Source organism: Bombus bifarius, unplaced genomic scaffold (genome assembly GCF_011952205.1).
Source record: "Bombus bifarius isolate JDL3187 unplaced genomic scaffold, Bbif_JDL3187 scf7180000007975, whole genome shotgun sequence".
In the NCBI taxonomy this organism is placed as follows: domain Eukaryota; kingdom Metazoa; phylum Arthropoda; class Insecta; order Hymenoptera; family Apidae; genus Bombus; species Bombus bifarius.
The window spans coordinates 582,287-594,526 of record NW_022884361.1 but is presented as its reverse complement, the minus strand read 5'-3'; the positions used below and the strand labels follow the sequence as shown (position 1 = coordinate 594,526).

The 12,240-nt window shown below is 37.5% G+C and overlaps 1 protein-coding gene across 6 annotated transcripts in view; it reads right to left on the bottom strand.

Moving 5' to 3' along the window:
* LOC117204007 (thyrotroph embryonic factor) overlaps positions 1-8,654 on the bottom strand; it is a 101,013-nt gene extending 92,359 nt beyond the window's left edge. The window contains exon 1 of one of the 6 annotated variants that reach the window (XM_033440971.1): positions 8,191-8,654. In XM_033440971.1, coding sequence (XP_033296862.1) covers positions 8,191-8,569 — 379 coding nt within the window. In that variant the 5' untranslated portion in view covers positions 8,570-8,654. The remainder of the gene's footprint in view (positions 1-8,190) is intronic. The other 5 variants (XM_033440970.1, XM_033440972.1, XM_033440975.1 and 2 more) reach the window with 5 other exon arrangements.
* Between the last annotated feature and the right edge of the window lie 3,586 nt (positions 8,655-12,240).

The following is a 12,240-nucleotide window of genomic DNA, read 5'->3' as shown; positions in this document are numbered from 1 at the left end:
CAGTGGAACTTGGTTTATATGAACGAAATTTTAGCAGTGGCTAATTAACTGAACTTTAGCTGAGCTCCTATTACCTTAACTATCACCGAGCGTCGATCCATTCATATATGAACATCTAACAATGTACACTATAGACGTTATGTGACACATTATATATATAATTTAATAGCAAATGTTTCGTGGAATCCTCTCATTTGAACACGAACTTCTATTAATTGAACCAAGAATCACAGATGGACTTCTATTATATGAACGACCTGCTTACTTACATGAATCAACTTATCCCCCAACAAGTTCGCATAAACGGAGTTCTACTGTACAATTAATGTGCCTGTTACATAAGCGCGATTAACGTTCAATCGTGTTCGATGCAAAGAGACGAAAGTCTGAAACCCAAAGAGGAAGACAGAAGAGCCGTGCGTCGCATAGTATCGAAGCCTTGAACAACCCGGAGGAAGGGAAAAAACATGGAAAATCCCCATGAACAGCGGAAGTCATTTGCTCCTCGGGGACTTGGCAAGCAACAGGACAAATCCGCACGTGTAGGTATGTAGAAATTACCGAATGTCAACACGATTACAGAGAACGTCGCGACAATTAGTTCCACCTTGGTTATTCAATGGACAAGAAGATCCAGCGAACAATCTTTCGTAGATCTTTCGTAGATCCTTTGCAGATCTTTTACTTCGGTGTGCATCGTGTGTAATCGAATGGATCCTGGTCTGTGTTCGCAACGTATCTCAAGGACGCGCGCGTTCCGTCTCGTTGCCGAGGATAATGCAACGTTCCAGGATAACTCCGCGGTCTCGATGATGTTGATTTCTAAGCGGGGAATCGCAGGATACGCGAATAATCGATTTCCACCTCCTGTTTCTCCCACTTTGTCAATCGTGAATCTCTCCCGCCGCCGGATTAGCACGAGGTAAACCGAGTGAGTCTCTTTCTGTCTCGATTCCATTCGTTCCGCGATTCGTTTCCACCTCTTTTCTAAGCTACGACGCGATTTTTTTCCCTCGTGTAACGCCTACTTGGCGATCAAGGATTCGCTGGAAAGCGAGCTTCGTATTCACTTTCGAACGGTCGCAAGCAGGGACGGTATCCACTTTGATATTTACACTCGGATATCTTGATTGATCTTAGCCCTGTCCAACCCTTCCAGTCAGAGATAGTTTTGTTCACGTATATCGCAAATTGGAAACTTGATTAATTCTTCTGTCAAGTATTAGGTTGTCCCAAAGTTCTTTTCAAAGTTTTATAAAGTTCAAAGTTTTATAAGGAAATAATAGATGCACGATATTGTTTGTTTTATATTATTTTATTGAATTATGTATGGTCCATTCTGTTCTATTGGAACGAATAATATTAATAACATAATAATGTGTAATTATATTACAATAATATAAATAATATAAAACAGAAAATATTGTGCATCTATTGTTTCCTTATGAAGTGACAGAAACTTTTGGGACAACGTAATACAATAAGAGTAGAGTCTTGCTTTTCTCTTTGATTTTTGTAATTTTGTATGCGTCTTTCATTTTGATCCTTTCACTATTTTATTCTCCTTCGAGTATTATGCTTTAGTCATTGCTGGTTTTAGTGATAATAACCATATATCGGTATGTACGTATTGATATATACATATATATCGGTCATAAATGTTAGGATATTTAGACACTCTTGCGCAATTGAACTAATGTTATTAGTAACATTTTTGCGAGTCACGAAGCCAAACTAACAGTGATAATAAATGTTGCTCCACGGCATCAAATTACGAATTGTCTTATTATTCTATTCGACGCAGACTTCGACAATTATTACAATGTATTCTGTAAGCAACAATCTGTAACTCGTTAATTCTTTAATATCATTAGTTGATGAATTATTGTGCAACAGAGCTCTGCTGATATTTATCGCAGTACAAAGTGAATAAATTAACGATCAAGTGAATAGCAACCTACAATTTGTAACTCGTCAATTCTTCAATGTTATGAGATTTATATTGATATTTATTCCAGTGCAAAGTGAATAATTAAATAACGATTAAGTAAATGGTAATTTTACGACACGCAATTACGTTGGACCTATTCCACCCCCGAACCCACAGCAGATTAATTACTGTTGATTACTGTTATTATTACTGTTACTTATTATAATCACTGCAATTATTATTATCATTATCACATCTTTCAGATTTCATATTTTCATTATAACTTTTTAATTATGTATCATATTAATTATTCTATACTAATTGAGAGTTATATTTCTGATACTTAGCGAAACAAATTGTTTTCGTTTACTACTTATTTTGCATTTTCTATTATATTATATAAGAAATGTAATATATATCATCACGAATATTAAAAAAGGATATACAGTGAAGTATTTGGTTATTCGAGTCCGGTTTAACCAAAATTCCGTATTATTCGAAACACTTTGAACTTTACCACAATACATTTCACTTCTTTCGCAAGTTTAAAACGAATACGATAAAAGAATACGACTATGTAAACAGTCAATGTAGCCTTAAAGCACTTGATCAAATTTCCAATCAATTAAATGTAATCAATTCGACCAATGAGTAATATATATAATATGAATAATAAATAATGGAACCTAAATATACGTACAATATTGTTTTTCTTATAACTTTATTGCACGATTTAGTAACAATCTTGCACCCTTTCGTATTATTCCTTGCTTCGTGTCCACATTACGGTCGAATGATCGAGATTCTACCGTGTTTATCATCGAACACAATAAGATAGATATCAGATCCAAGATGCTGTTATATAATTAAGAAACGAGAAAAGTCCAAGAAAAATTTCTGGATCGTGGAAAGAGGTAAAAGAAAAAGATCGATGGACTTTCGCGTACACTTAGCGAATACTGGCCACACGATTTGAATAAAAGAATAGCATAAAAGTACAGGACAGGCCAGTAGAAGACAGTACAGCTGATGGAAATGGCGAACGATTAGATACGGTTTTCATGTACCGCCACTCCGGATGATGGACGTTGCTGTTTATTTCACCGACGGGATTATCGTGAATTTCCATGGGAGAAAAATAACCGCGTGCATGCATTGCCACGTTATTCGTAACGGTCTCCTGCTATGAAAACACTCGTTCTTTCGGTTTATTTCGACGACGCTGTCGAAAAATGTACACGGATCTGAATAATTCCAGAATGTAGAACGAGAAGATGCAGGAAAATAACGATAGCTTTATATGTGGACTGGCAGACGAATCTATTTGGCTTTACAACGACCCATTTCTTGGAAACTTGATTAACTTTTTATAAACTACATATGAAGGCAGGATCTCGTCTCTCTCTCTCTCTCTCTCTCTCTCTCTCTCTCTCTGCGTTATATAATTTTGTATGTACATTTCTTTTTTTTCCAAGTTTCATTTCTCTTCAAGATTCATGCTTTGACCATAGATAGCATTAGTAAAATGAAATTTTTGCATATTAATTATCTTGATACTTAGTTGGACCATCTTCAGCATAAATATGTTTACAATGAGTATTCGTATTTTTATACTAATATTTTATAAAGCACCTAAAGTTTAAGCGTCCTGTAACTTCCATATGCACTTTTTAATTGGTTTCGAATTTTACCAATATAACCGTGACAATCGTGTCTCGTAACGCTCATTACGCATATGGTTGTTCATTTAAATGTAAAAAAGTTCGTACGATGAAAGTGGAAGAACGAGCAAAAGGTAAAGCTTGGAGGTTGGCAGGTTGCTGGAATTATTAATTAAAAACATTAAAAAGTAGCTAGTAGTTGTTCGTTTAATTTCATCCTTGGTGTCTCGCGAAACGAAAGCATCGCCATACAACGTTCTCAATGTCTTCATTTATTATTACACCAACATCTGAACCTTCTCTTTGTGTTTCAATTTCACACTATTTTTCGGTGAAAGATTATATTAATCGGCCTTTTGTAGAACAATTTCTCTGCAACTTGTCGAGTTTGACGTACCGAGCAGATTCGATATTTCTGAAGAAGAATTAACGTGAATGCAGAGGAACGACAAAGAGGAAAATTAATTGTTTATCTTCACATTTCATTGATGTTTTATCATGGCTTCGATTTGACGCACGAGGGTTAAATAAATTTATTAAACAAACTTAAGCGAAAAATTCAACAGTATTGTAGTAAATAATGGTAAATAAATCACCTTTGATATTTGCAATCTCCAATGGAAGCAATAAAATCTAGCAAAGAATCGATAACGAATTAGCAGCTCTATTGCATTAAATCGATATAAGATCAAAGAATCGAGCCCACCGGCGGCCACGCGATAATCATTATGATCGAATGCAATCTTGCAGAAAATGACCATCGTAACCTGTAATGAGCCACTTCCTTCGGTCATAGTAGCCAAGTTAAGCAAGCGGGTTACACAGCTTAACCCTACCACGATCCTCGAATTTTTATAGTTTAACCTTGTTCTTCTTATTTTAGCAGATAGGAAAGATTTCGAACATTTTAGAAAGATGTTTAATTTTAAAGGATTAAGATACGAAATCATGCATATCGAGAAGGCTTTTCTCACCTTTTGTCCAACGCGACCGAAGGGTTAAAGAGTATGTTTTGTGACGTTTAACGACGATTACTTGGCGATTACGATCAACTGCAATTTTTCCAACATTATTTTACACATCATCTGGTAAACTAATTCTTCTAACTTGTCGGAAGAATTCAAATTGATTGGTCCAATATTAAAGAAGTCATTCTGCTTTAAAAAGCGCTAACTGTGTATATGTACTTATTAACAGAATAAATGCGATTTAGAGCGATAAGCGTGATTTCTTCGATCTTTGTATTTCCTACACTTCTTAGAATATCCTCAAATTATCAATATATCGTATATTGTCGACATTTCAAAATTCTAAACTAGAAGGATCAATGTGTATTATCAATACAATATTGTCAATAAATACTTATAATAAATATTCATACCAAATTTTGTCAATATCGTCAACAAGTATTTGCAATAAATATTTATAACAGATTGTATTGTATCTATAATATACATCGATCCTTTTAGTTAATAAGCTTGAAACATTGACGACATACATATATCGATAATCTATGGACACCCTTAGAACAGCACCCAATAAAGTAGTCGCTAATAATCTTGCAGTTGATGCGACTCTAAATAACAATAAGAACACCGATATTCAAAACCAAGAAAAGAAGGGAGGAGAGAAAAGAAACGAAAGAAAGAAAAGGAGGCGAAGGAACAATTTTGACAGAGCTAGACACTTGGAGGCGTCAGCATGACGGAGATGCGACACGAAAGACGCGAGTTTTCTGAGAGGAACGTTTGCGTAACCGAGAGCCACCGACGCACATACACATAATCTATGGAGGTTACAGGCTCTTACGTATCCAACGGGCCGAGAAACAAAAATGTCGACGAAAACGACTCGATCGACTCGAGTAAATCCACCCTGTCTGGTAGACTGTCACGAAGGGATGAACACGAGGAACGAAGAAGAAGAAGAAGAAGTTTCGACGCAACCGTCGCTGAAAACGAACGCTGAATTATTCATGGGGAATCTGTTGCTTTTATTCGACACCCCTGCGTTGTCGTTTGTACTTTGAATTTATTTAGGGAAAACCGATAGAAACGGTTTGCTTCGATGAAAATCGTGCGTGTAACGTTGATTAGAGGGTTGGCGATGGAATTTTATTACACATACGTAGACACTATTATGCAGAGTCGGCTGGAAAATTTGATAAGTTTCACTGGATTTATTAGGGGGAAATTCTGAGAGATTCGTGCAGTAGACTTTGAACTTTGCACAACTCGAGGGGCTATCGTTGTTGTTAAAAATAAATAATAGTATATTTTGATCGGCAGCTTTTAGGAAAATATTCTGTTGAGAATTTCTTTGGCGCGAACTTTGAGCTTCGACCTATTGATATTACAAGTAAATGATAAATAATAAAATTTGATAAACAATTGGAATTTTTTAAAGGGAAACTTTGTCGAGAGCTTCTTGGGAGACTTTGGGGAACTCGAAAAATTACTTTTAATATACCAATAGACAAAATATAATATTTATTACACGAAAGAATAATTGGCGTTAGTATTTAATGAAATTATTCTTTATTTGTACATTTTATCCTGAAATATCCGTCGTTAAAAGTAGCTAAATTTATTATGAGCAAAGAAGAGTTCAATTGTGAGAACTCAAAAAGACATTTCGTTATAAATTTAGCAATGTAGATATAACGTTTAAATTTGATGTGGCAATAACGTTTCGTCCTTTGGAAGAACGAAAATAAAAAAAGGAAAGAAAATTCGATTTAATCTGTATAACAAGACGATTAGATATCATATTAGATAGAGTAACATATTAGATATCAATTATTGTAATCGATGGATCTGTTCGGTTTTTCGTCCGCATTCATTCGACGCTACCAAGAGATTTAGCCTGTAAGAAACGCGATCCTCCGGGGTATAACCAGGCCAAAATGTACAGGAACAGAGAATGGGATTTTAATCAGGACGATATACATGAAAGAGAAGGTAAACTGCCCGACGTTATTAATTCCTTGAGAAAGATCGAGCCATTTGGTGATTGACGTCGCGTGACGTTCGACCACGCCGTCGCTTATGTAATTTCGCGGCGAATCCTCCAGGGTTGCGAACAGGATAATAACTATACGGAAGCCAAGGACGAGATTCGTTAGAATCCGAAGAATCGCGAAAAAAATTCACCGAATTTTTCTTTCGAATATTTCTTGATAATTTTCAGGATAAAATAAATCTTTCGATAATAATTCTTAACAATCGGTAAATTTTCATGGAAAATATCAGTTGCAGAGGCTCGTTTACTGTTTGAATCAGGGATATCGATCGGGAAACGTAAAGAAAATTTGCGATAAAACCACACGATTAAGAGATTTCGATGTTCAAATCATCTGGTTAGAAATAAAAATGTAAATTAATATAAGAAGCTGAAAAGGTATTAGCTTTAAGATAATAAGTTACACAAAAAACAATTCTACATACAAGTTTCTGCAAGCGTATGGTTTACATCGATACACCGTAGATTTCTCACATACTTATTCCTGGCTTCCCATTATTATTTAAAACAATCACACGCTTGTGACAAATCAACGACGTGAAATTTTTGCGAAAAATAGAATCTTTGTGGAAAAATAACGTTATGAAAATTATTTGCACGTATGCACCTCTATTTAAATAATCAGATGCTTCCCGGGTAAAAATCAGCGCATTACGCAGCCATTTCACGGACCACGTCGTATGTCCGCTACTCCGCGTACAACCTTACGACCGTGCATTGAGAATCGCCTGTTCGTACACGCCCTTATTTCCAAATACACACGTCTATTACCTTCGTTGAAACAATTATCCGAAAATTACTCAAATCTAGCCACCGTGCGTTGCTGGAAAGCAGATTTTCTTTCGGTTTCTTTGCGCGTTTCGTTCGACCAATACGCCTCCTTACGTTTACGACTGTGTCGAGTCTATACGAAATAACCAATCAGATAAAATATACATTAGTCCCTCAAATTTTATTTTATATTTTTTAAAATATATTTATATTTATAAATTTATATTTACGCGATTATTATTATATTTTTACGCGAGTCTCTCGTTTACGTGCTAAATTACGACACAATTTACACGGTGGCCTTTACGCGCGGTTTTTAGTTCACGCGGCCAGAAGATACATTTTGCTAGAAGTTTTCAAAGTAACAAGCGCACACAATAGCTTATTCGACGATGTTAAAACGCATCGGTGCTATATGAGATAAAGATAAGAGCACATTACGTTGCGGCAGTCACCGTATGTGTACATATTTTTCTCTTTCCTACTGACAGCCTTTATTTTCGCGATTTTCATTGAAATTTTCATTCAAAACAAGTCCACGTGGAACGGTTAGTCCGTGTAAATTGGCTGTACGCTGAAACTACGCGTAATAACACGCTAGTCTTCTTTCCAGCAACCCACACCTTCACACTCATACCTGTACGCACCGGCTCACGAAAATACTTCACGCGACGTAACAGGTGTCGAAATACTTTCGTGAGTACCTGTACCTCTACAAATATCCCTTGTCATACCCAAGTAACTACGCAAATACCTAACAATGCACGGTCCGTAACGAGAAGCCATAAAGAAATTAGTATTGGATACCTGTTCGGTCGTAAGGAGCGGCTCTCCTCGGCGCGATTTGTCCCTTAACAGGGTGGAACTGGTGCTGTTGGTGTAAGGGTGGCGTCTGGGCGGGTTGTAACTGCATATGATACTGCTGAGAAGTGGAATAATGGGCGGATGCGTTCGCCGTGGATGCCGCCAACGATTGTTGCTGATACTGGCCTGGCGTCTGATACTGATTAAGATGATTCGGATGATGATAGTGAGGATGGGAATGCGTGTGTGGCTGACCCGTAGCTGGACTGTGAGGGTGTGAATGGGAATGCGGGTGAGAGTACGGGCCACACCAGGTGTAATATTGCTGCCAGGAAGCGGCGGCATCCACGCTCGCCATCCCATCGCCTTCCTCGCTTCCCATTCGGACCACGGCCAACGATCTCTCCTCGATGCCAGTTTAAAACACTCCGATCATCTATCTCTCTTTCCACTCGCACGATTTTTCACTAAATACACGCGTTCTCCCTTTTCTCTGTTGCTGTTTTGTTCACGCGTTTCGACAAACTCTCAATTCCTCGTTCGATTCTTCAGAACTGTCTATCGATAGTTCGTAGACGGTTCGTCCTCGAGGAGATCGTCTTCTCTGGTTTATGTTCACACTTGCGGATACACTATGAAATTTTTATGCGTTCGGTATTTGTAGCTTGAGGAGGACACTGAATTTTATTGAGGACACCGAGGCGATGGTATTCCTGTGTTTTATGGGAGAATTATTAACCGTGTAACGGAGCACAAGGGTTCAATGTATGGGGAAAGGTGCACAGTACCAAAAGCTAGTTCTCGTTCCTACCAGTACGCGAGTGATTAATACGAACGAATAATACGGTTCTGCGTAACGTATTTTGAAAGCATGTTGTTTGCTTAATTTTCGCCGACGTTCCGAGACATTAATGCTCGTCGACGTTCAGTGCGCAGACAGTTATTTTTCAGAGCTGACTTGCTGTTTCTCAGTTTCTCTAATTCAAATAATATACTATCTCTTCTTACTAATGTATCGGGCAACGATATTCGTTGCGCTACGAACCACGATATTTTTATTCTTGCGAATTATCAACCAGTGTTATAAAACTACTATAGACTTCCCTATTCATAATCGTTGTATTTATTCCATTTACATTGTAAATCTCTTCCCGTTCATTTGAATTTAATCAAATTTGGTTTAAAATTCAATTAATAAAATAAAATAAACTTATTGTTGGAGCGGTCCCTCTATTTTCCCTACTAGAAATGTTTGTTAAATCCGCGAAGGAGACGCCGAATCTAACGACGAATTTTGACGAAAATTACACAGCTCGGCCGCAGGATATTACGTTGATTTTAATCGAAGGAACGACGCACGAGACGCAATGTCGAGAAACGAGCACGGCATGCGAGTCGCCAAGGACCCGCACATAAACCTTCGGCAAAGGATCGAGAAACAATACCTCTAGCCAATGTTAATACATCGTGATATCCCCTGCCCACGCCAGTTTCACCAGACTATAAATTTTTCATGCCGATCGGGCGTCCTGATCTCATCAAAATTCAACGCAAACCTCGTTAAACCTTCCACGATCGAACGAAACAAAAAAAAAAGGAAATTAATCTCGAATTAAACTGGAATTACTCTATTTATTCAACGACAAACTAAATGTCACTGAAGAAGGAACGATTGTCCGAAGTCGACACATTTTTCTATTTAAGAAATTCCATTCTTTGCCCGCATAAATTTCATGATTAAAATTCACGATCCAGAACGACGATTATCTCGTTAAATTTTTGGGGAAAAAGAAACGGACCTCGAACACCGATCTCGAATCACAGTATCTCGTGAAAACGTCTAAAGCAAGATAGTCGCACGAGGAATCGCGCAAGTCCAAGGTAACAACGAAACCAGCTCGATTTAAGAAACCAAATTGGCTCTTGTCTCACACCACGCGTCCGCACATATATCTGCGAGGTACACATATGCGTATAATATACGAACGTATCGAGTATATAACGTAGATTTACATGGCTGTAAGTATACGTATGCGTACACCGCTCATAATTATTCAAACATCGATAGAACTATTTCTTGAACGATTCGAGACTCGAAGTACGGTCAATACAATCGAAACTAAAATTTATATTCAATATCAAATTGTAATGTTAAACGCAGAGAATAAAGAATAAAGAATCGTATAATTACGATTATTACAACTGTACAATGACAAATGTTACAGTAATAACGGCGTTATTAATCGCTTACTATACCCTTATAGCAGAAACGAATTAAAAATAGCATAAAAGTTATATAGCATAGTTCGAATAATTATAACCAACAGTAATACACTCGAATGTAACGTATATATAACCATATAATACACACGGACAATAGTGTATGTGTGTATATATATATATGTATATATATGTATACATTCACGTATATATACGTATATATATGTATATATATATGTATATATATATATATTTCTTTTATATTCAACGTCCCCTTTCTTACGTTCCTTATAGCAACGAACGTACGAAAACGAAAACGAGAAGAAAGAACTAAAAGAAAGAACGGCAATGTAGGACTAGCTTTCGTGTCGATAGAAGTTTCACCAAAAATTGACGCGAATAATAATCGACGAGGAAGGATGGACGCGCGCGTAGAGCCCGAAGAGGCTCGAGGATGACTGAGAGGAACAGGTTCCTCTCCTCCGCCTCGAGCAAAAGAGGGTTGAAAGCACGAGGCACGGCGAGTGAGCGGAGCTCGACGCCAGGGGGATGTGCTCCGGTCCACGTGCACCAGGAGGCACGTTCCACGGTCACGTGTATGCTTTACGCACCACCCCACTTCGTCCCTCCTAGCCGGAGTTACCAGTGTCTCTGTGTTCCACTTATTTATTATTTCTGCCACCGTATGAAATTCGAACGTACGGAACGATGATACTCGAAGATTAAACGGGCAACGAGTTTGTTAACGTAAGACCAGATGATAGTGTGCGATAATTAGACTGCGGATTTTTCAACTGTGGCTAGATCGTGTTGGAATATTCAAGTTCTACGTAGGGAACACGTCATATTACGTAAGATTTATGTGGCAGACAATGTAAAATATAAAGTATGCGATATAAATATGATGTATATGTATAAATATAAATATGAAACTAACGTAAGATATAAAATACACAATTATATTTATGTTTGCGAAATATGAATCACGTTTCCACCTACCTACATTTAGTTATCGCAATTTCAGTTGCAATAAATAACAATAGCTTTTTCAAGGTTTTCCATAGTAAATTCGAATCGTTTCTCTGGGAAAAGTAATTTGTACGTTGGAAACGATCGCTTTACGTTACAAAATTGGAATGTACACTAAATTAAAACACAAATCAGAGAATCTGGCAAGAAACGGCGACCAAAAAAATATTAAACGAATTCTTGAAATTCTTGAGATTATTTCGCGGATATTTTTACTCGTCACAGTGACGTTCTCTTTTTGTGTACAAAGAAATACTGTAGATTGTGCGCTAATAATTAACACTTACGTGGCGTTAAGCCAGCGTCACCGTTCACCACAGTGTTAACATGTCCGCAACTATCGTTTCGTACGCAAACTCATGTCGTAGTTGCGACACTAAAAATCGGATTCGCATTCTCAAACAAACACACGTACGAAACGAATTTCCTCAGCTTCTTCCCTCTATTCTATTTCCATACAAAGACGCAATAACGACACACGAGCCATGCAAAAGTCATATCGATCAACTGCGACAAAAACACATACATGGGAAAGCACAGGAAAGGCGATCGCGTCACAAACATTGTTTTTCAAAAGGCAAGTCGAACGGTTTAGCTTCCGAAAGGTTACGTAACGAACGAAATAGAATTTCTATAGAATGGAGAACACGTAGGAATTTCGAGGAAACAAACCGCACAGTTTGGTTGATCAACGTGTCGAATCACCGCGTTATTCGACTATTCCTCGCGGAGACAAACGCGAAACTGTAGAGCGATTAAAAGGAAGAGATCAGATGAAAAGCTCGTTTTCTATTACGGTGGCTG